This window comes from Pan paniscus, chromosome 15, assembly GCF_029289425.2.
Source record: "Pan paniscus chromosome 15, NHGRI_mPanPan1-v2.0_pri, whole genome shotgun sequence".
Taxonomy (NCBI): domain Eukaryota; kingdom Metazoa; phylum Chordata; class Mammalia; order Primates; family Hominidae; genus Pan; species Pan paniscus.
Window position 1 is genome coordinate 21,737,194 of NC_073264.2, and position 25,156 is coordinate 21,762,349.

At 35.9% G+C, this 25,156-nt stretch overlaps 1 protein-coding gene across 1 annotated transcript; it reads left to right on the top strand.

The window, feature by feature from the left end:
* Nucleotides 1-10,589: 10,589 nt before the first annotated feature.
* LOC100984057 (olfactory receptor 11H4) lies at nucleotides 10,590-16,280 on the top strand. Its single transcript, XM_057299777.1, has 2 exons — nucleotides 10,590-10,635; nucleotides 14,107-16,280. Exon 2 carries the CDS (start codon nucleotides 14,118-14,120, stop codon nucleotides 15,060-15,062), a length of 945 nt encoding a protein of 314 aa, XP_057155760.1. The 5' UTR covers nucleotides 10,590-10,635; nucleotides 14,107-14,117; the 3' UTR covers nucleotides 15,063-16,280.
* The last annotated feature ends 8,876 nt before the right edge of the window (nucleotides 16,281-25,156 follow it).

A 25,156-nucleotide genomic window follows, 5' to 3' on the forward strand; every position in this document is an offset into this window, starting at 1 on the left:
GTCTTTATAGCAGCATGATTTATAATCCTTTGGGTATATACCCAGTAATGGGATGGCTGGGTCAAATGGTATTTCTAGTTCTAGATCCCTGAGGAATGGCCACACTGACTTCCACAATGGTTGAACTAGTTTACAGTCCCACCAACAGTGTAAAAGTGTTCCTATTTCTCCACATCCTCTCCAGCACCTGTTGTTTCCTGACTTTTTAATGATCGCCATTGTAACTGGTGTGAGATGGTATCTCATTGTGGTTTTGATTTGCAACCATCATTCTCAGCAAACTATTGCAAGGACAAAAAATCAAACACCACATGTTCTCACTCATAGGTGGGAATTGAATAATGAGAACACATGGACACAGGAAGGGGAACATCACACACTGGGGACTGTTGTGGGGTGGGGGGAGGGGGAAGGGATAGCATTAGGAGATATACCTAATATTAAATGATGAGTTAATGGGTGCAGCACACCAACATGGCATATGTATACATATGTAACAAACTTGCACATTGTGCACATGTACCCTAAAACTTAAAGTATAATAATAAAAAAAATCTTAATATCTATTTCCAGAAAGGTTTTTACTTTGGTGTGCAGTCTCCATCCACACAAATTTATTAAGACATATTAATCCAATTGATTGTTTGCTTACAGAGTTGTCTATCACTTCTTTTAAAAAACATAATATGCCTGTTGACCTAGATTTTTGGTGACACGTCATTATATAAACTAAGATACACTTTATATATATAAACACTTTATACTTTAAGTTTTAGGGTACATGTGCATATTGTGCAGGTTAGTTACATATGTATACATGTGCCATGCTGGTGCACTGCACCCACTAACTCGTCATCTAGCATTAGGTATATCTCCCAATGCTATCCTTCTCCCCTCCTCCCACCCCACAACAGTACCCAGAGTGTGATATTCCCTTTCCTGTGTCCATGTGATCTCATTGTTCAATTCCCACCTATGAGTGAGAATATGCGGTGTTTGGTTTTCTATTCTTGCGATAGTTTACTGAGAATGATGATTTCCAATTTCATCCATGTCCCTACAAAGGACATGATCTCATCGTTTTTTATGGCTGCATAGTATTCCATGGTGTATATGTGCCACATTTTCTTAATCCAGTCTATCATTGTTGGACATTTGGGTTGGTTCCAAGTCTTTGCTATTGTGAATAATGCCACAATAAACATAGGTGTGCATGTGTCTTTATAGCAGCATGATTTATAATCCTTTGGGTATATACCCAGTAATGGGGTGGCTGGGTCAAATGGTAATTCCAGTTCTAGATCCCTGAGGAATCGCCACACTGACTTCCACAATGGTTGAACTAGTTTACAGTCCCACCAACAGTGGAAAAGTGTTCCTATTTCTCCACATCCTCTCCAGCACCTGTTGTTTCCTGACTTTTTAATGATTGCCATTCTAACTGGTGTGAGATGGTATCTCATTGTGGTTTTGATTTGCATTTCTCTGATGGCCAGTGATGATGAGCATTTTTTCATGTGTCTTTTGGCTGCATAAATGTCTTCTTTTGAGAAGTGTCTGTTCATGTCATTCGCCCACTTTTTGATTGGGTTGTTTGTTTTTTTCTTGTAAATTTGTTTGAGTTCATTGTAGATTCTGGATATTAGCCCTTTGTCAGATGAGTAGGTTGCAAAAATTTTCTCCCATTTTGTAGGTTGCCTGTTCACTCTGATGGTAGTTTCTTTTGCTGTGCAGAAGCTCTTTAGTTTAATTAGATCCCATTTGTCAATTTTGTCTTTGTTGCCATTGCTTTTGGTGTTTTAGACATGAAGTCCTTGCCCATGCCTATGTCCTGAATGGTTTTCTTCTAGGGTTTTTATGGTTTTAGGTCTAATGTTTAAGTCTTTAATCCATCTTGAATTTATTTTTGTATAAGATGTAAGGAAGGGATCCAGTTTCAGCTTTCTCCATATGGCTAGCCAGTTTTCCCAGCACCATTTATTAAATAGGGAATCATTTCCCCATTGCTTGTTTTTGTCAGGTTTGTCAAAGATCAGATAGTTGTAGATATGCGGCATTATTTCTGAGGGCTCTGTTCTGTTCCATTGATCTATATCCCTGTTTTGGTACCAGTACCATGCTGTTTTGGTTACTGTTCCCTTGTAGTATAGTTTGAGGTCAGGTAGTGTGATGCCTCCAGCTTTGTTCTTTTAGCTTAGGATTGACTTGGCGATGCGGGCTCTTTTTTGGTTCCATGTGAACTTTAAAGTAGTTTTTTCCAATTCTGTGAAGAAAGTCATTGGTAGCTTGATGGGGATGGCATTGAATCTGTAAATTACCTTGGGCAGTATGGCCATTTTCACGATATTGATTCTTCCTACCCATGAGCATGGAATGTTCTTCCATTTGTTTGTATCCTCTTTTATTTCATTGAGCAGTGGTTTGTAGTTCTCCTTGAAGAGGTCCTTCACATCCCTTGTAAGTTGGATTCCTAGGTATTTTATTCTCTTAGCAGCAATTGTGAATGGGAGTTCACTCATGATTTGGCTCTCTGTTTGTCTGTTGTTGGTGTATAAGAATACTTGTGATTTTTGTAAATTGATTTTGTATCCTGAGACTTTGCTGAAGTTGCTTATCAGCTTAAGGAGATTTTGGGCTGAGACAATGGGGTTTTCTAGATATACAATCATGTTGTCTGCAAACAGGGACAATTTGACTTCCTCTTTCCTAATTGAATACCCTTTATTTCCTTCTCCTACGTAATTGCCCTGGCCAGAACTTTCAACACTATGTTGAACAGGAGTGGTGAGAGACGGCATCCCTGTCTTGTGCCAGTTTTCAAAGGGAATGCTTCCAGTTTTGTCCATTCAGTATGATATTGGCTGTGGTTTTGTCATAGATAGCTCTTATTATTTTGAAATACATCCCATCATACCTAATTTATTGAGAGCTTTTAGCATGAAGTGTTGTTGAATTTTGTCAAAGGCTTTTTCTGCATCTATTGAGATAATCATGTGGTTTTTGTCTTTGGTTCTGTTTATATGCTGGATTACATTTATTGATTTGCGTATATTGAACCAGCCTTGCATCCCAGGGATGAAGCCCACTTGATCATGGTGGATAAGCTTTTTGATGTGCTGCTGGATTTGTTTTGCCAGTATTTTCTTGAGGATTTTTGCATCAATGTTCATCAAGGATATTGGTCTAAAATTCTCTTTTTTTGTTGTGTCTCTCCCTGGCTTTGGTATCAGAATGATGCTGGCCTCATGAAATGAGTTAGGGAGGATTCCCTCTTTTTCTATTGATTGGAATAGTTTCAGAAGGAATGGTACCAGTTCCTCCTTTTACCTCTGGTAGAATTCGGCTGTGAATCCGTCTGGTCCTGGACTCTTTTTGGTTGGTAAGCTATTGATTATTGCCACAATTTCAGCTCCTGTTATTGGTCTATTCAGAGATTCAACTTCTTCCTGGTTTAGTCTTGGAAGAGTGTATGTGTCCCGGAATTTATCCATTTCTTCTAGATTTTCTAGCTTATTTGCGTAGAGGTGTTTGTAGTATTCTCTGATGCTAGTTTGTACTTCTGTGGGATCGGCGGTGATATCCCCTTTATCATTTTTTATTGCCTCTATTTGATTCTTCTCTCTTTTTTTCTTTATTAGTCTTGCTAGTGGTCTATCAATTTTGTTGATCCTTTCAAAAAACCAGCTCCTGGATTCATTAATTTTTTGAAGGGTTTTTTGTGTCTCTATTTCCTTCAGTTCTGCTCTGATTTTAGTTATTTCTTGCCTTCTGCTAGCTTTTGAATGTGTTTGCTCTCGCTTTTCTAGTTCTTTTAATTGTGATGTTAGGGTGTCAATTTTGGATCTTTCCTGCTTTTTCTTGTGGTCATTTAGTGCTATAAATTTCCCTCTACACACTGCTTTGAATGTGTCCCAGAGATTCTGGTATGTTGTGTCTTTGTTCTCGTTGGTTTCAAAGAACATCTTTATTTCTGCCTTCATTTCGTTATGTACACAGTAGTCATTCAGGAGCAGGTTGTTCAGTTTCCGTGTAGTTGAGCAGTTTTGAGTGAGATTCTTAATCCTGAGTTCTAGTTTGATTGCACTGTGGTCTGAGAGATAGTTTGTTATAATTTCTGTTCTTTTACATTTGCTGAGGAGAGCTTTACTTCCAAGTATGTGGTCAATTTTGGAATAGGTGTGGTGTGGTGCTGAAAAAAAATGTATATTCTGTTGATTTGGGGTGGAGAGTTCTGTAGATGTCTATTAGGTCTGCTTGGTGCAGAGCTGAGTTCAATTCCTGGTATCCTTGTTGACCTTCTGTCTCGTTGATCTGTCTAATGTTGACAGTGTGGTGTTAAAGTCTCCCATTATTAATGTGTGGGAGTCTAAGTCTCTTTGTAGGTCACTCAGGACTTGCTTTATGAATCTGGGTGCTCCTGTATTGGGTGCATATATATTTAGGATATTTAGCTCCTCTTGTTGAATTGATCCCTTTACCATTATGTAATGGCCTTCTTTGTCTCTTTTGATCTTTGCTGGTTTAAAGTCTGTTTTATCAGAGACTAGGATTGCAACCCCTGCCTTTTTTTGTTTTCCATTTGCTTGGTAGATCTTCCTCCATTCTTTTATTTTGAGCCTATATGTGACTCTGCACGTGAGATGGGTTTCCTGAATACAGCACACTGATGGGTCTTGACTCTTTATCCAATTTGCCAGTCTGTGTCTTTTAATTGGAGCATTTAGTCCATTGACATTTAAAGTTAACATTGTTATGTGTGAATTTGATCCTGTCATTATGATGTTAGCTGGTTATTTTGCTCGTTAGTTGATGCAGTTTCTTCCTAGTCTCAATGGTCTTTACATTTTGGCATGATTTTGCAGCAGCTGGTACCAGTTGTTCCTTTCCATGTTTAGTGCTTCCTTCAGGAGCTCTTGTAAGGCAGGCCTGGTGGTGAAAAAATGTCTCAGCATTTGCTTGTCTGTAAAGTATTTTATTTCTCCTTCACTTATGAAGCTTAGTTTGGCTGGATATGAAATTCTGGGTTGAAAATTCTTTTCTTTAAGAATGTTGAATATTGGCCCCAACTCTCTTCCACTTGTAGGGTTTCTGCCGAGAGATCTGCTGTTAGTCTGATGGGCTTCCCTTTGAGGGTAACCCGACCTTTCTCTCTGGCTGCCCTTAACATTTTTTCCTTCATTTCAACTTTGGTGAATCTGACAATTATGTGTCTTGGGGTTGCTCTTCTCGAGGAGTATCTTTGTGGCGTTCTCTGTATTTCCTGAATCTGAACCTTGGCCTGCCTTGCTAGATTGGGGAAGTTCTCCTGGATAATATCCTGCAGAGTGTTTTCCAACTTGGTTCCATTCTCCCCATCACTTTCAGGTACACCAATCAGACGTAGATTTGGTCTTTTCACATAGTCCCATATTTCTTGGAGGCTTTGCTCATTTCTTTTTATTCTTTTTTCTCTAAACTTCCCTTCTCGCTTCATTTCATTCATTTCATCTTCCATCACTGATACCCTTTCTTCCAGTTGATCGCATCAGCTCCTGAGGCTTCTGCATTCTTCACGTAGTTCTCGAGCCTTGGTTTTCAGCTCCATCAGCTCCTTTAAGCACTTCTCTGTATTGGTTATTCTAGTTATACATTCTTCTAAATTTTTTTCAAAGGTTTCAGCTTCTTTTCCTTTGGTTTGAATGTCCTCTCGTAGCTCAGAGTAATTTGACCATCTGAAGCCTTCTTCTCTCAGCTCGTCAAAGTCATTCTCCATCCAGCTTTTTTCCGTTGCTGGTGAGGAACTGCATTCCTTTGGAGGAGGAGAGGCACTCTGCTTTTTAGAGTTTCCAGTTTTTCCGTTTTGTTTTTTCCCCATTTTTGTGGTTCTATCTACTTTTTGTCTTTGATGATGGTGATGTACAGATGGGTTTTTGGTGTGGATGTCCTTTCTGTTTGTTAGTTTTCCTTCTAACAGACAGGACCCTCAGCTGCAGGTCTGTTGGAATACCCTGCCATGTGAGGTGTCAGTGTGCCCTTGCTGGGAGGTGCCTCCCAGTTAGGCTGCTCGGGGGTCAGGGGTCAGGGACCCACTTAAGGAGGCAGTCTGCCCATTCTCAGATCTCCAGCTCCATGCTGGGAGAACCACTGCTCTCTTCAAAGCTGTCAGACAGGGACATTTAAGTCTGCCGAGGTTACTGCTGTCTTTTTGTTTGTCTGTGCCCTGCCCCCAGAGGTGGAGCCTACAGAGGCAGGCAGGCCTCCTTGAGCTGTGGTGGGCTCCACCCAGTTCGAGCTTCCAGGCTGCTTTGTTTACCTAAGCAAGCCTGGGCAATGGTGGGCACCCCTCCCCCAGCCTCGCTGCTGCCTTGCAGTTCGATCACAGACTGCTGTGCTAGCAATCAGCGAGACACCGTGGGCGTAGGACCCTCCGAGCCAGGTGCGGGATATAATCTCCTGGTGCACTGTTTTTTAAGCCTGTCGGAAAAACGCAGTATTCGGGTGGGAGTGACCCGATTTTCCAGGTGCCGTCCGTCACGCCTTTCTTTGACTCAGAAAGGGAACTCCCTGACCCCTTGCGCTTCCCAAGTGAGGCAATGCCTCGCCCTGCTTCAGCTCACGCACGGTGCACACACCCACTGACCTGCACCCACTGTCTGGCACTCCCTAGTGAGATGAACCCGGTACCTCAGATGGAAATGCAGAAATGGCCCGTCTTCTGCGTCGCTCACGCTGGGAGCTCTAGACCAGAGCTGTTCCTATTCAGCCATCTTGGCTCCTCAAGCTATATATTTATATATTACATATAAATATATAGTATATATATTTATATATTACATATAAATATATATAGTATATATATTTATATATTACATATAAATATATAGTATATATATTTATATATTACATATAAATATATAGTATATATATTTATATATTACATATAAATATATAGTATATATATTCATATATTACATATAAATATATAGTATATATTCACATATTACATATAAATATAGTATATATATTCACATATTACATATAAATATATAGTATATATATTCACATATTACATATAAATATATAGTATATATATTCATATATTACATATAAATATATAGTATATATATTCATATATTACATATAAATATATAGTATATATATTCATATATTACATATAAATATATAGTATATATATTCATATATTACATATAAATATATAGTATATATATTCATATATTACATATAAATATATAGTATATATATTCATATATTACATATAAATATATAGTATATATGTTCATATATTACATATAAATATATAGTATATATGTTCATATATTACATATAACTATATAGTATATATGTTCATATATTACATATAACTATATAGTATATATGTTCATATATTACATATAACTATATAGTATATATGTTCATATATTATATATAACTATATAGTATATATGTTTATATATTATATATAACTATATAGTATATATGTTTATATATTATATATAACTATATAGTATATATGTTTATATATTATATATAACTATATAGTATATATGTTTATATATTATATATAACTATATAGTATATATGTTTATATATTATATATAACTATATAGTATATATGTTTATATATTATATATAACTATATAGTATATATGTTTATATATTATATATAACTATATAGTATATATGTTTATATATTATATATAACTATATAGTATATATGTTTATATATTATATATAACTATATAGTATATATCTTTATATATAATATATAGTATATATATTTATATATTATATATAGTATATATATTTATATATAATATATGGTATATATTTATATATTATATATAATATATATACCATATATTATATATAGCATATATAAATATATACCATATGTTACATGTGGCATATATAAAATATATACCATATGTTACATGTGGCATATATAAAATATATACCATATGTTACATGTGGCATATATAAAATATATACCATATGTTACATGTGGCATATATAAAATATATACCATATGTTACATGTGGCATATATAAAATATATACCATATGTTACATGTGGCATATATAAAATATATACCATATATTACATGTGGCATATATAAAATATATACCATATATTACATGTGGCATATATAAAATATATACCATATATTACATGTGGCATACATAAAATACATACCATATATTACATGTGGCATATATAAAATACATACCATATATTAGATGTGGCATACATAAAATATATACCATATATTACATGTGGCATACATAAAATATATACCATATATTACATGTGGCATATATAAAATATATACCATATATTACTTGTGGCATATATAAAATATATACCATATATTACAAGTGGCACATATAAAATATATACCATATATTACATGGGGCACATATAAAATATATACCATATATTACATGTAGCACATATAAAATATATACCATATATTTCATGTAGCACATATAAAATATATACTATATATTACATGTAGCACATATCAAATATACACTATATATTACATGTAGCACATATAAAATATGTACTATATATTACATGTAGCACATATAAAATATATACTATATATTACATGTAACACATATAAAATATATACTATATATTATATGTAGCATATATAAAATATATATTATATATCACATATATAAAATATATACTACATATTATATATCACATATATAAAATATATACTATATATTATACATATACTATATAGTATATATTTATATATACTATGTATACTTCATAGTATATATTATATATACTATGTATACTTCATAGTATATATTATATATACTATGTATACTTTATAGTATATATATTACATAACATATATACTTTATAGTATATATATTATATGATATATACACTTTATAGTATATATATTATATGATATATACACTTTATAGTATATATCTTTAATATAAATATATATACTATATAGTATATATTGATATATAATATATATACTATATAGTATATATATTTTACAATATATATACTATATAGTATATAATTTATATATTATATATAATACATAATATATATTTATATATTATATTTAATATATATTTATATATTATATATATAAAATATATACCATATATTACGTGGCATATATAATATATATACCCTATATTTTATATATGGTATCTATAATATATATACCGTATATATAATATATATTATATATTATATATAATATATTATAAATTACATAAGATATATTATATATCATATATTATATATTATTTATATATAATATATATAATATATATTATATATAAATATATAAAATACATATTATATATTATATATTATTTAAATATATACTATGTATATTTATATAGTATATATAGTATATATATGCTGTTAATATATACTATATAAATACTATAATTATCTAAATTATATAATTATAATTATATAATTCATAATTTATAATATATAAATTTATATATTTATATATAAACAAAAGATAATATATAATTATATATTCTATATAAATATAATATATAATTTATAAATATATAAAAATATAATTATATAAATATATAAATATATATAGTATATAAATATATACTATATAATATATACTATATATAATATATATACTATATAGCATATAAGATTATATAATATATTATATATAATTATTATAAATGTATATATCATATATATTACATATAATATATATTATATATAATATATAATATATTTATATTATATATTATATATAATATATAATATATTTATATTATATATTATATATAATATATAATATATATAATGTATATATAGTATACATATTATATATAAATATATATACTATTATATATACATATATATATACTATCTATTATATATATTGTAGGTGAGCCCCAGTGTTGGAAAGAGAATGCACTCCAGGGAAACTTGGGTAAGCCACTGAGACCATATGGGGAGAAACACAGGGCTTTACAGTAATCCCTGAGTGAAAACATAGATGTAATACTGATTCGCGTGTTAAACCTCTCAGCAAATTCTGAGAAAAGCCTCTGGAGTCTCCAGGAATGAAGGCAGGGCAATAAACCACATATAATGCCCTCACCTGGAGTTTTCCTCAACAGAGCCAGTGAAGAGGAGATGCTTGATGCTGAGGTTCTGCTCAATTCTGCCTCAATTCTGCCGTGCGCACCGCTGTCTCCAAACTGAGCCAGAAAAGCCATGATTGTAGGTAAGAAACCACTGCTATGATATGCTGCAGAGTCTCTTTGACTTTATAAATCTGATTAGGCACTGTTTCTCTGCAAAGACTCAAAGGAGGCAGTATAATAGTATAGTATAAAAGTTCCATATGTGAATCCAGGACACATATTTATTGGGTAAAAAGTCGTGCCCCTCTCTGAGCCTCATTTGTAAAATGAAATTAGATCATTATACCATTTCTTCTAATTCTATGATTTTATGGTCATTAACAACCATCTTTCTGAAAACAATCTTACTTTCCAGGAGTAATCAGGTGGTATGTTCCTTCTCTCAGGACACCTGGGAAGACAATATACTAAGTGAGGGGCATTCAACAGCAGGCTATCAAAACAAGCTATCACACTTATGGTAGGTGGACTGGTGGGTTGATTGGTTGGTTGGTAGTTTCTTGTACTGGAAAGGAGTACAGTACATGAAAGAGCTGGTTTCGGCCGGGCGCGGTGGCTCATGCCTGTAATCCCACCACTTTGGGAGGCCGAGGCAGTCCGATCACGAGGTCAGGAGATCCAGACCATCCTGGCTAACACGACGAAACCCCGTCTCTACTAAAAATACAAAAAATTAGCCGGGCGTGGTGGCGGGCGCCTATAGTCCCAGCTACTCGGGAGGCTGAGGCAGGAGAATGGCGTGAACCCGGTAGGTGGAGCTTTCAGTGAGCCGAGATCGCGCCACTGCACTCCAGCCTGGGCGACAGAGCGAGACTGTCTCAGAAAAAAAAAAAGAAAGAAAAAGAAAGAGCTCCTAGGATTGTAGCTCAAATAATGATATATCTCAAAAAACAGGAGAAACAGTATGTTTGTGGCATAAAATAATGACGATTCTATTCTAATTACCTAACTATTCCCAGACAGCGTTTTGAAGACTTTGGAGGGTGGTGTTATATAAAACTTTGTGGAAACAGTTTATTCCGTCAATGCGAAAACTCTGAAATTGATTACTCGGGTCTTTCTATTAAGCTCCCCAGCTTTTGATCATTCCACTACTTATCTACACTTCTCCAAAGGCTTCAGAAAAAACAATGTTGCTGCTAATAAAGCACTTGCAGAGTAGGGTAGTAGAAAAGACGAAGTGTAGTGTAAAGTTGTCAGTGTATAATGGAGAATGTCCTAAACTGTTATTCTCATCAAGCAGGCATTCAGAACAAAGGGCGGGAGGCTCAGATCTCACAATTCTGGTTCCCAATTTAAGTCTGAGCCTGGACTTGTTCTCTGACCTGTGTATAGCAGAGAAAGGGATGTATTTATGCTTCGTAAACAACAATCTGGAAATCACCTATTGAGCACCTTATTCAAGGAAGATGGTAAACAAATGCCTTTTAAATTCAGCATTGATTGGAAAGCTGGACAACTTTAGAACTCAGATGCTCCAAATTTCCCTTTTTATGCATCCTTAAAAACTACCAAAGAACTAGTGATGTTGAGATTCAAATCTTCATTCCCAAGAATACCTGATCCTTCCTTCAACTTCTGCGTTCTTTGTTGCCTTTCACATTTTTCTTTTACATTTCTGACAAAGTTATGACTGGTGGCCTGCAATAAACAAGACAAAAGATCTAAACTTAACAAGAAACTCAATATTGAAACTACCTTTTTTTTTTTTTTTTTTTTTTTTTTTGAGGTGGAGTCTCGCTCTGTCACCCAGGCTGGAGTGCAATGGTGTGATCTCGGCTCACTACAACCTCCACCTCCTGAGTTCAAGCAATTCTTCTGCTTGGCCTCCCAAGTAGCTGGGATTACAGGCACGCACCACCACACCCAGCTAATTTTTGTATTTTTAGCAGAGAAGGGTTTTCACCATGTTGGCCAAGCTGGTCTCAAACTCCTGACTTCAGCGATCTGCCCACTTTGGCCTCTCAAATTGCTGGAACTATAGGCATAAGACATTACACCCAGCCAAAACTACCACTTTTTTAAGACTTAATCAGCACATTTTAAGTATTAATCAAGTATAAGATTACTGTTGTTTAAACACATTTGTATATTTTATTTAATTCTTAAATACATAAACTTGTTGCTACTGAAAAGTACATACCTAGTCAAATATTTGAAAATGTCCTTACCTTCCTTTCAGTAAACAAAATTCTAATACATAGGATTGCAGACGAAGCCCCATTTCATCTCAGATTCTTTTAGAAAATCCCTTTGTTTTCACCACCGAAAAAGCTCACTAAATAAACTAAATTTTTGTATTGAAAACATCATTTTCTTTATTTCATCTACATGGTATCTGATTACAAAAAGTAAGATAGTTCCTTTTTGTATAGTATGTGTAAAAAAACATAAAAATAAACACTGCCGATCGTTAGAGATGTTTTTAAAATATTATCACGGAGTTGTATCTCCATGCAGCAGTCAATCTATTTTGTTTCGTTCAAACATCTAAACCAATTTTATATCAGTTATCCTCAAAATGTCTTTTCTAACAACTTGTGCTAAATAAGAGAAAATTGATGAACTTGTGCTAGAAAACCCATAATCAACATTGGAAAAACAAATCAAAAGCTGAAAAGTGCTTCTCAAGCATCCAAGGAAAAGAAAGAAAATACATTTGTCTGGTTCTGCCACTAGTGTCTGGAGAGGTGGCCTGCCCCTCCACACCTGTGGGTATTTCTGGTCGGGTAGGACAAGAGACTGAGAAAAGAAATAAGACACAGAGACAAAGTATAGAGAAACAACAGTGAGCCCAGGGGACCAGTACTCAGCACACAAAGGACCTGCACCGGCACCGGCCTCTGAGTTCCCTCAGTTTTTATTGATTATTATTTTCATTATTTCAGCAAAAAGGAATGTAGTAGGAGAGCATGGTGATAATAAGGAGAAGGTCAGCAAAAAACATGTGAGCAAAAGAATGTATATCATAATTAAGTTCAAGGGAAGGTACTATGCCTGGAAGTGCACGTAGGCCAGATATATAGTTCTCTCCACCCAAGTATCTCAGTGAAGTAAAGAATAACAAGGCAGCATTACTGCAAACATGTCTCGCTTCCCACCATATGGTGGTTTTTCTCCTATCTCAGAATTGAACAAATGTACAATCGGGTTTTATACCTAGACATTCAGTTCCCAGGGGCAAGCAGGAGACAGTGGCCTTCCTCTATCTCAACTGCAAGAGGCTTTCCTCTTTTACTAATCCACGTCAGCACAGACCCTTTACGGGTGTCGGGCTGGGGGATGGTCAGGTCTTTCTCATCCCACGAGGCCATATTTCAGACTATCACATGGGGATAAACCTTGGACAATACCCCGCTTTCAAGGGCAGAGGTCCCTGCGGCTTTCCACAGTGCATTGTGCCCCTGGTTTATTGAGACTAGAGAATGGCGATGACTTTTACCAAGTATACTGCTTGTAAACATTTTGTTAACAAGGCACGTCCTGCACAGCTCTAGATCCCTTAAACCTGGATTTTATACAACACATGTTTTTGTGAGCTCCAGGTTGGGTCAAAGTGGCTGGGGCAAAGCTACAAATTAACATCTCAGCAAAGCAATGTTTAAAGTACAGGTCTTTTTCAAAATGGAGTCTCTTATGTCTTCCCTTTCTACATAGACACAGTGACAGTCTGATCTCTCTTTTCCCTACAGTGTGGAAAATTCTAGCTGCATTGGATTGCATTGGATTCTAGCAAAATAACACAGAGAACCACAGTCAATTCAAAATCTGGTAGGACATATTCCCACCTGATCTCAGATTCCCACCTGGTCTCATGTATTTTCCTGTATACCTCAAGTCCTCGTCTCAGTAAAATCCTTGAGATATGTAGCAAGCAATTGGATTACACTCCAAGAGACTTGGATTACACTCATGTCTTTCTTCTTTGTAGACTTAAGACCCATGAACAGGTCAGCAACACACATCGTGACAGAGTTTATTCTCCTGGGATTCCCCAGTTGCTGGAAGATTCAGATTTTCCTCTTCTCATTGTTTTTGGTGATTTATGTCTTGACCTTGCTGGAAAATGGGGCCATTATCTATGCAGTGAGATGCAACCCACTACTACACACCCCCATGTACTTTCTGCTGGGAAACTTTGCCTTCCTTGAGATCTGGTATGTGTCCTCCACTGTTCCTAACATGCTAGTCAACATTCTCTCCAAGACCAAGGCCATCTCATTTTCTGGGTGCTTCCTCCAGTTCTATTTCTTCTTTTCACTGGGAACAACTGAATGTCTCTTTCTGGCAGTAATGGCTTATGATCGATACCTGGCCATCTGCCACCCACTGCAGTACCCTGCCATCATGACTGGAAGGTTCTGTGGTAAGCTGGTGTCTTTCTGTTGGCTTATTGGATTCCTTGGATACCCAATTCCCATTTTCTACATCTCCCAACTCCCCTTCTGTGGTCCTAATATCATTGATCACTTCCTGTGTGACATGGACCCATTGATGGCTCTATCCTGTGCCCCAGCTCCCATAACTGAACGTATTTTCTATACTCAGAGCTCCCTTGTCCTCTTTTTCACTAGTATGTACATTCTTCGATCCTATATCCTGTTACTAACAGCTGTTTTTCAGGTCCCTTCTGCAGCTGGTCGGAGAAAAGCCTTCTCTACCTGTGGTTCTCATTTAGTTGTGGTATCTCTTTTCTATGGGACAGTCATGGTAATGTACGTAAGTCCTACATATGGGATCCCAACTTTATTGCAGAAGATCCTCACACTGGTATATTCAGTAATGACTCCTCTTTTTAATCCTCTGATCTATACTCTTCGTAATAAGGACATGAAACTCACTCTGAGAAATGTCCTGTTTGGAATGAGAATTCGTCAAAATTCGTGAGCCAAAGATGTGCCATACTTACAAGTTCTAACGAAGAACAAGGTCGAGATGTTGTCAGTTCTTTAGCAGTCTTTCAGTCCTCAGTCTGAGTAGTTAGAGGTTGTATATTTTACCTGGAAGTGTGCCCAGCTTAAATATGTTTCCAGCACTGACTCTTTAAACCTTAATTAACTGGTCTTCAACATCCACTTAAAAGTTTTCAAAGCCTGTCTTTATTAGAATGATAAAATGGAATTTCTACATGAGATGCCCTCCTGCTGACATGCCCCATGGTTCATCATTGTATATCTTCTTCCTCATTGCAACAAGACAATAAACCCAACTTTGTTCAACTACAGGTATGCTCCTAGGAGTCTTTGTCTGATGGGAATCAATAGTGGCACAATACCCAGCAAACGGTAAGGCCTCAGACATGTTTTTTAAATATCTCTATCTCAATTTTTTTACTTACAACAATAATATGTGATTGTTGTAACAAATTCAAGCAACTCAGAAGAATGTCCATCTTCACTCCCATATTCACCAATTTTCCTCTCTGCTCCTCAGAGTCAATACATCTAAATCCCTCTGTCTGGCACTCGACACCCTTCGTAATACATCCCCACTAAATCTGTTTCATTTGTTTTCCATTTCTTTGCAACATGAGCCCTCGGCTCTAGTCTGGCCAGTTACTTTATTTATTCCATTCTATCATCTTTTCACCTTTTCTTAGGCTATTCTTTTTTTTTGAGACAAAGTCTCACTCTGTCGATGGGCTGGAGTGCAGTGGTGCAATCTCAGCTCACCACAACCTCCGCCTCCTGGGTTCAAGCAATTCTCCTGCCTCAGCCTCCCAAGTAGCTGGGACTACAGGTGCAAGCCACCACGCCCAGCTAATTTTTGTATTTTTAGGAGAGATGGGGTTTCACCATGTTGGCCAGGATAGTCTCGATCTCTTGACCTCATGATCCACCCACCTCGGCCTCCCAAAGTGCTGGGATTACAGGCGTGACCCACCACGCCTGGATAATTTTTGCATTTATAGTAGAGACTGTGTTTCACCAAGCTGGCCTGGGTGGTCTTGAACTTCTGACCTCAGGTGATCCACCCACCTTGGCCTACAAAAGTGCTGTGGTAACAGGCATGAGCCACCATGCCCGGCCTAGGCTGTTCTTTCAACCTAGAGAGCCTCACCTCATCTTCTGCCATGCAACTTGAGAAAGATATTTAACACTTAAATTCCTGACTTCTTATTTTATAAAATGGGTATAATTCATGCCTTGTAACAATGTCGTAAGAATTAAATCTGATCATTTCTGTAAGAGCCATAGCACAGAAAGACACATATAGGAGGCTCTGAGTACACGTTGTTCTCTTCTCCTTCCTGTCTTTCAAACCTGACTATGGATACTTTTCTGGTTATCTTTTAGATATTTTGCAATCCTCATGGAAACCTATATACTTAAAGATGGCTTATTTAAAAACCAGTTGGGATGGATATATATTTTATATAAATTTATATATAATTATATATTTTAGACATATTTATATATTTTATATATGAAGTTTATATATGTAAAATCTCTTCATATATGTATATAATATATACTTGTATAATATATATGTATGTATATATACTAGATATGTGTATATATAGATAGATATAGATATAGATTTGATATAGATTTGGCAACCATAAAGAGATTGATTAGACTGCCAACTTTGAGTCAGACTTGTTTCCTGGTTTATCTGCTTACTAGCTATGTGACTTTGGCAAACAAGCTGCTTAAATGCTATGAACTTCATCTGTAAGATAGGGTAATAATAACACCTTAGAGTTGTTGGTTTGTTATGACTTAATACTTATAGAGCACTTAGAACTATGCCTGGCAAACAGTAAAGTTCAATAAATATCAGCTTTGAAAAAATTATTTAACTCTGTAAAATATCATGGTAGCTTTCAAAATCAGCCCATATAATTTTTCCATTTAACAGATACATTGTTCCATTATATGAATGTTTCATCATTTATTCATTACTCAATGATAATATATTGTATCATATTTTATAATTAAAACAATGCTGTAATTAATATCCTTGAATATGGCCTCATAGAGCCACATTGATATTCCATAAGTTAGAGGAAGAGTTTATGGAACACAGGAAATGTGCATTTTTAATTATGCTAAATACTGGTAAATTAGATGCCCTAAATAGCATGGGACAAATGGTGCTGGGGCAAGTAGACATCCATATGCAAAAGAAAGAAGTTGGATACCTATCTTACACCATTTACAAAAATTAATTAAAAATGGATCAAAGATCTAAATGCAAAAGCTAAAACTACAAAACCCTTCACAACCTAGGATTAGGCAGTGGTTTCTTAGATATGACACATAAAGCACAAGAAACTAAGGAAAAAATCAGTAAGTTGGACTTTATCAAAATAACAATTTTTGTGCTTCAAAGGATACCATCAAGAAAGTGAAATGACAACTGCTATGGCTTGAAGGTCCGTGTCCTGTCCCAAATTCATATGTTGAAATCCTAACCCCCAAAGCAATAGTGCTGGGAGGTAGGGCCCTTGGCTTTGATTAAGTCATGTGAGTGGACCCCTCCTGAATGGGATTAGTGCCCTTATAAAATAGGCGAAAGGAGCTCATTTGCCCCTTCAACCACATAAAGACACAGCAAGAAGTCACCATCTATGAACTAAGAAATGGACCTTCATCAGACACCAAATCTCTTGGTGCATTGATCTTTGACTTCCCCATCTCCAGAACTGTCAAAAATAAATTTATGTTTTTTATAAATTACCCAGTTTATGGTATTTTCTTATAGCAAACTGAACAAACTAAGATAAATATTTAGCCCCTAACATTTAGAGACCAAAGGTACATTAGTAGTGGCCAAGGACTAGGAGGAGAGGATGAGAAATGACTACTGCTAATGGGTACTCTGTTTCTTTGGGGGTGATAAAAATTTTCTGGAAACAGATAGTGGTGATGGTTGTACAAGCTTGTGAATATACTAAAAATTACTGAAATATATGAGTAAATGTTCCATCAGGGAACTGCAGATTAAAACCATAATAAGATATCACCTCACATATGTTAGCATGGCTACTACCAAAAAGACCAAAATAACCAGTGTTGGCAAGGATGGGAGTAAAGGGAACCCTCATATACTGTCGGTGGGAATGTAAATTAGCACAGCCACTATAGAATACATTATGGAAGTTCCTCAATAAATTAAAAATAAAACTACCATATAATCCAGCAATTCCACTTCTTGGTTATGTATCCAAAGGAATTGAAATCAGGATCTTGAAGAGATATCTGCATTTCCATGTTCATTTCAGCATTATTCACAATGGCCAAAACATGGAAGCAACCCAAATGTCCATCGATGAATGAATGGATTTTTTTAATGTGGTATAAACACACAATGGAATAGTATTCAGCACTATAAAGGAAAGAAATTTCGCCATTTGCAACAACATGAATGAATCTGGAGGACATTATGCTAAGTGAAATAAGCCAGACACAGGACAAATACCACATAAGTGATGAATGCAAAATAGTTAAATTCATAGAAGCAGAGAGTAGAATGGTGCTTGCCTGGATTAATGGGAGGGTAAAATAGGGAGGTATTAGTCAAAGGGTACAAAGTTTCTGTTATACAAGATAAGTCCTAGATATCTACTATATAGCACACTGCTTATAGTTAACAATATTGCTTTGTATACTTAAAATTTTGCTAAGAGGGTAGATCTTATGTTAAATGTTCTTATCACAAAATAATAGTAATGATTAATAAGTGGATGGGAAGAAACTTTTGAAGTTGATGGATATGTTCATGGCCTAGAATCTGGCAATGATTTCATGGATGTATACTTCTCTCCAAACTCATCAAGTTATATATATTATATGCCTACAAATGTTTACATGTCAATCATATCTCAATAACGTATTTTTTGTTTATCTAAATTTGTTCTCCAAATAAATCTGGAAAAAAAAATCTTAGCTCTGTAGGACAGAACCTGGTCTTACCTATCTACCTGTGCTCTACTGACCTCTAATGGCCATTATGCTTCCATGGTACGCCTAAGAATGCAACAGGAGAAACCTCAACCCGCCCAAAAGTAGTAAGAAAAGGAGTATAGGCCAGGTATGGCAGCTCACACCTGTAATTCCAGCACTTTGGGAAGCTGATGCAGGAGGATTACTTGAGCCCAGGAGTTGAGACCAGCCTAAGCAATATAGTGAGACCCCATCTCTGCAAAAAAAAAAAAAAAAAATTAAAAATTAAAAATTAACTGGGCATGATACACACGCCTGCAGTCCCAGCTATTTAAGAGGCTGAGATGGGAGGATCTGTTCAGCCCAGAAGTTTGAGGCTTGCAGTAAACTGTGATCGCACCACTGCACTCCAATCTGGGCAACAGAGCAAGACCCTGTCTCCAGAAAAAAAAAAAAGAGAGAGAGAAAAGAAAGAAAGGAAAAGGGGTATATTGGTTAATAGAATTTTCTAGTTAACTGCTGACCAGAGAAAAAAAAAAAAAACTTTGATACTGAGTATTAAGGCATTCCAGGCTGGGTGCAGTGGCTTTTCCCTGTAATCTGAAAAGGGAGGATCACTTGAGGCCAGGAGTTGGAGACCAGCTGGACAACATAGTGAGACCTCCATCTTTAAAAAAAAAATTAGCCAGGCGTGGTGGTGACTTGGGAGACTGAGGTGGGAGGATTGCTTAATCCTGGGAGGTTGAGGTTTCAGTGAGTTGTGATTATGCCACTGCACTCCAGCCAAGGAGAACTTGTCTCAAAAAAAAAAAAAAAATCTAAAGTCTATGTTCCCACCTTTATACTTTATTACGTTGAAAATAATTTAATCTTTTACCCCACAAGAACTCAGGAAGTGCAACATGTCCGAACAGTGAACAGGCAATCAAATGATGGGGGTTTCCAATCCCAGCTCAACACCAACTAGCTATGTGTCCTTACACAGGACACCTGACCTCTCTGGTCTCAGCTCTCTTATCTGTAAAATAAGAAAGTTGAACAAAGTGAATTTTCTTTTTTTAATTTTATTATTATTATACTTCAAGTTTTAGGGTACATGTGCACAACGTGCAGGTTTGTTACATATGTATACATGTGCCATGTTGGTGTGCTGCACCCATTAACTCATCACTTAACATTAGGTATACCTCCTAATGCTATCCCTCCCCCTCCCCCCACCCCACAACACACCCTGGTGTGTGATGTTCCCCTTCCTGTCTCCACGTGTTCTCACTGTTCAATTCCCACCTATGAGTGAGAACATGCAGTGTTTGGTTTTTTGTCCTTGCGATAGTTTGCTGAGAATGATGGTTTCCAGCTTCATCCGTGTCCCTACAAAGGACATGAACTCATCATTTTTTATGGCTGCATAGTATTCCATGGTGTATATGTGCCACATTTTCTTAATCCAGTCTATCATTGTTGGACATTTGGGTTGGTTCCAAGTCTTTGCTATTGTGAATAGTGCCGCAATAAACATACGTGTGCATGTGTCTTTATAGCAGCATGATTTATAATCCTTTGGGTATATACCCAGTAATGGGATGGCTGGGTCAAATGGTATTTCTAGTTCTAGATCCCTGAGGAATGGCCACACTGACTTCCACAATGGTTGAACTAGTTTACAGTCCCACCAACAGTGTAAACATGTTCCTATTTCTCCACATCCTCTCCAGCACCTGTTGTTTCTGACTTTTTAATGATGGCCATTCTAACTGGTGTGAGATGGTATCTCATTGTGGTTTTGATTTGCATTTCTCTGATGGCCAGTGGTGATGAGCATTTTTTCATGTGTTTTTTGACTGCATAAATGTCTTCTTTTGAGAAGTGTCTGTTCATATCCTTTGCCCACTTTTTGATGGGGTTGTTTGTTTTTTTCTTGTAAATTTGTTTGAGTTCATTGTAGATTCCGGATATTAGCCCTTTGTCAGATGAGTAGGTTGCAAAAATTTTCTCCCATTCTGTAGGTTACCTGTTCACTCTGATGGTAGTTTCTTTTGCTGTGCAGAAGCTCTTGAGTTTAATGAGATCCCATTTGTCAATTTTGGCTTTTGTTGCCATTGCTTTCAGTGTTTTAGACATGAAGTCCTTGCCCATGCCCATGTCCTGAATGGTATTGCCTAGGTTTTCTTCTAGGGTTTTTATGGTTTTAGGTCTAACATGTAAGTCTTTAATCCATCTTGAATTAATTTTTGTATAAGGTGTAAGGAAGGGATCCAGTTTCAGCTTTCTACATATGGCCAGCCAGTTTTCCCAGCACCATTTATTAAATAGGGAATCCTTTCCCCATTTCTTGTTTTTGTCAGGTTTGTCAAAGATCAGATAGTTGTAGGTATGCGGCATTATTTCTGAGGGCTCTGTTCTGTTCCATTGGTCTATATCTCTGTTTTGGTACCAGTACCATGCTGTTTTGATTACTGTAGCCTTGTAGTATAGTTTGAAGTCAGGTAGCATGATGCCTCCAGCTTTTGAGCAAAGTGAATTTTCTACAGTTGCCTACACTCATGTTTCCTCAAAATGCAATATGTCTCATGGTACATACAGTGTAAGGGAGGGGAAACAGATAAATGAAAAGCCAATTTTAATTTAGTGTGGGAAGTGCTATAACAGAGTGAGTATAGAATGCTGTCAGAGCACATGAGAATAGCACATAACTCAATCAAGATCTAAGGGTGTATGGGGAGGTGATGGGGAAATTGTTAAGGAGAAGTAACATCTAAGCTGCTGACACCTACTGGGTGAATAGGAATTATCTGATGAACTGAGATGGAGGAGAAGGAACAATATTTACAAAAGATCAGAAATGAAAGTGAGTAAGCATTCAGGAAACTAAAATTAGTTTGTTTTGGCTGGAATATACAGTGTAAGGAAGAAATGTCAAAACATAACAGGGGTAAGCATTGGCCAGCTCACTGAAGGTAATATACATCAAAATGAGAACTTTGGATTTGATCCTAAGACCAATGAGAAATGTTTGAAAGGTTTGACTCAGGAATGATATAATCATTTACATTTTTGAAAGATCAATATGACCACAGGATAAAGAACACACTGGAGAATAAAGGTCAAGGTTTCTTTTGTTGTTGTTTTTTCAGACAGGGTCTCATTTTGTAGCCCAGGCTGGAGGACAGTGGCATCATCATAGCTCACTGCAGACTTGACCTCCAGGGCTCAGGTGATCCTCCCACCTCAGCTTCCCGAGTAGCCAGTGCTACAGGCACACACCACCACAACCAGCTAATTTTTTGTATTTTTTGTAGAAATGAATTCTCACTTTGTTGCCCAGGCTGGTCTTGAACTTTTGGGCTCAAGCAATCCTCCTGCCTCGGCCTACCAAAGTGCTGGGATTATCTGCATGAGCCACCACAACAGGCCAAAGAACACACTGGAGAAGAAAGGTCAAGGGTAAAGGGAGGGGACAGATTATAAGAGTACTGCAGGAGTCAAAAGAGAATAGGACGGTGACCTAATCTCAGACAGTGTTTCTTTTTTTTTTTTTCTTTATACTTTAAGTTTTAGGGTACATGTGTACATTGTGCAGGTTAGTTACATATGTATACATGTGCCATGCTGGTGCGCTGCACCCACTAATTCATCATCTAGCATTAGGTATATCTCCCAATGCTATCCCTCCCCCCTCCCCCAACCCCACCACAGTCCCCAGAGTGTGATATTCCCCTTCCTGTGTCCATGTGATCTCATTGTTCAATTCCCACCTATGAGTGAGAATATGCGGTGTTGGGTTTTTTGTTCTTGTGATAGTTTACTGAGAATGATGATTTCCAATTTCATCCATGTCCCTACAAAGGACATGAACTCATCATTTTTTATGGCTGCATAGTATTCCATGGTGTATATGTGCCACATTTTCTTAATCCAGTCTATCATTGTTGGACATTTGGGTTGGTTCCAAGTCTTTGCTATTGTGAATAATGCTGCAATAAACATACGTGTGCATGTGTCTTTATAGCAGCATGATTTATAGTCCTTTGGGTATATACCCAGTAATGGGATGGCTGGGTCAAATGGTATTTCTAGTTCTAGATCCCTGAGGAATCGCCACACTGACTTCCACAATGGTTGAACTAGTTTACAGTCCCACCAACAGTGTAAAAGTGTTCCTATTTCTCCACATCCTCTCCAGCACCTGTTGTTTCCTGACTTTTTAATGATTGCCAGACCATACTTTAAGAAACACTGTCTGTCATGAACAGACAGACAGTGTTTCTTAAAGTATGGTCTGCAATGAGAAAAGAACAGAAATTGAGAGAAAGCTTTAGAAACTTTTACAGCAATTCAACATTGTGGTAACATCCAAGCACATGATCAGCTGTCTCTTCTTCTTGAACAAGATATAAACAAGTTTGAGTATTGTAGTACTATCCATTTATACTAGTCATGCACAGTTGAACTGCATTAAAATGTAATATTTTAAAGTTGGCTTGTAAACTATAATCAAAAGTAAATAAAAATTCAGAAAGCATATACTTTATTTTTATAGCTTATTTTCATAATCCTTTTAAATTTTTAATTAATAGTATAAATTTTGGAAATATAATTTATGTTATTTATTTTTAATCCTAATTTATTTATGACAGAATAAACTTTACTGGACTCCTTTTCAAGAAAAGATACATCCTTTCTGAATGTAGTCATTGTAAAAAACCAGATGATAGCAATGAAATGTTTCCCAAGAAATGAAGACTAGTCCATACTAGTTTTACTCAAAAGTATGAACCTTCATGTATTTTTAATTACATAGCTATAGTTGAGTGTGAAGTACTAAAACCACAGTGTGTTATTTTGCAGAGATATATTGGCTAATGATGCAATGAAACCATCAAAAATTAAGCATCTTTTGCATACAAAACATAGACCTAAGTTCAAAACCAAAGAATTTTTTAAGGAAATGTTATTGAATTAAAAATTTTTTTAAACTAAAGGCTCATTATTCCATGTGAACATATGGAATATGTTCTTATGGAACATATTTGAACATTATCTCTTGCTAAACCTAAGCATTCGAGTTGCTAAACCTAAAAAAAATACCATTCTGAGTCATTAGTTAAAGACTGTATCAAAGATGATTCCCAGCAAATCTTGGATGAATCAGTGGCAATGAAGATAGCTCAACTACCACTTTTTAATGACTCCGTAGCTCAATTTATTAAATAACTAGACCATATGATGGTTGTACAACAGTATGAATTTGCTTAAAACCATTGAATTGTACATTTAAAGGTGGTTACGTTGGTAAATTTTCTGCTATATGTATTTTACAATTTAAAAAATGAAAAAAAACTAGACCACAGAATAAAATTAGCAAATTATTTTCCATCAACTTGATGAATGCACAGCTATTGCTAAAATAGCAATTATTTTTGTATATATGCAACCTACTTTATTTTATTTTTAAATTTTATTTTAGGTTCAGGGGTACATGTACGGGTTTGTTATATAGGTAACTTGCATGTCACGGGAGTTTGGTGTACATACTGTAATACACAAACAGCAAATAAACACATGAAAAGATGCTCAACATCATGTCATTAAAGAAATGCAAATTAAAACTACAATGAATTGCCACTACACACCCATTAAAATGGATAAATCCAAAAGACTGACAATAATAAATGCTGACAAGGATGCAGAATAGCAAACTCTCAATCATTGCTGGTGGGAATGCAAAATGATACAGCCACTCTGGAAGACAGTGTGGCAGTTTCTTATAAAACTAAGTATAAAACTTAACCATATAGCCAGCAATCATATTTCTAAGTATTTACCCAGGTGATTTTAAAACATGTCCACACAAAAATCTATATACAAACGTCTATACCAGTTTTATTCATAGTCACTAAAAACTGAAAGCAACTAAAATGTCTTCAACAAGGAAATAGATAAGCTGTGGTATATCCATACAATGGAATATTACTCAGCAACAAGAACGAATGAGACATTGAATCATGTAACAACACAGCCATAGATGATCTTAAATGCATTTTAGAAGTGAAAGAATAATCCAAAAGACTACATATTGCATGATTCCATTAA

Coding starts and splice junctions, on each gene's coding strand:
- LOC100984057 (XM_057299777.1), top strand. CDS start 14,118: ATGAACAGGTCAGCAACACACATCGTGACAGAGTTTATTCTCCTGGGA.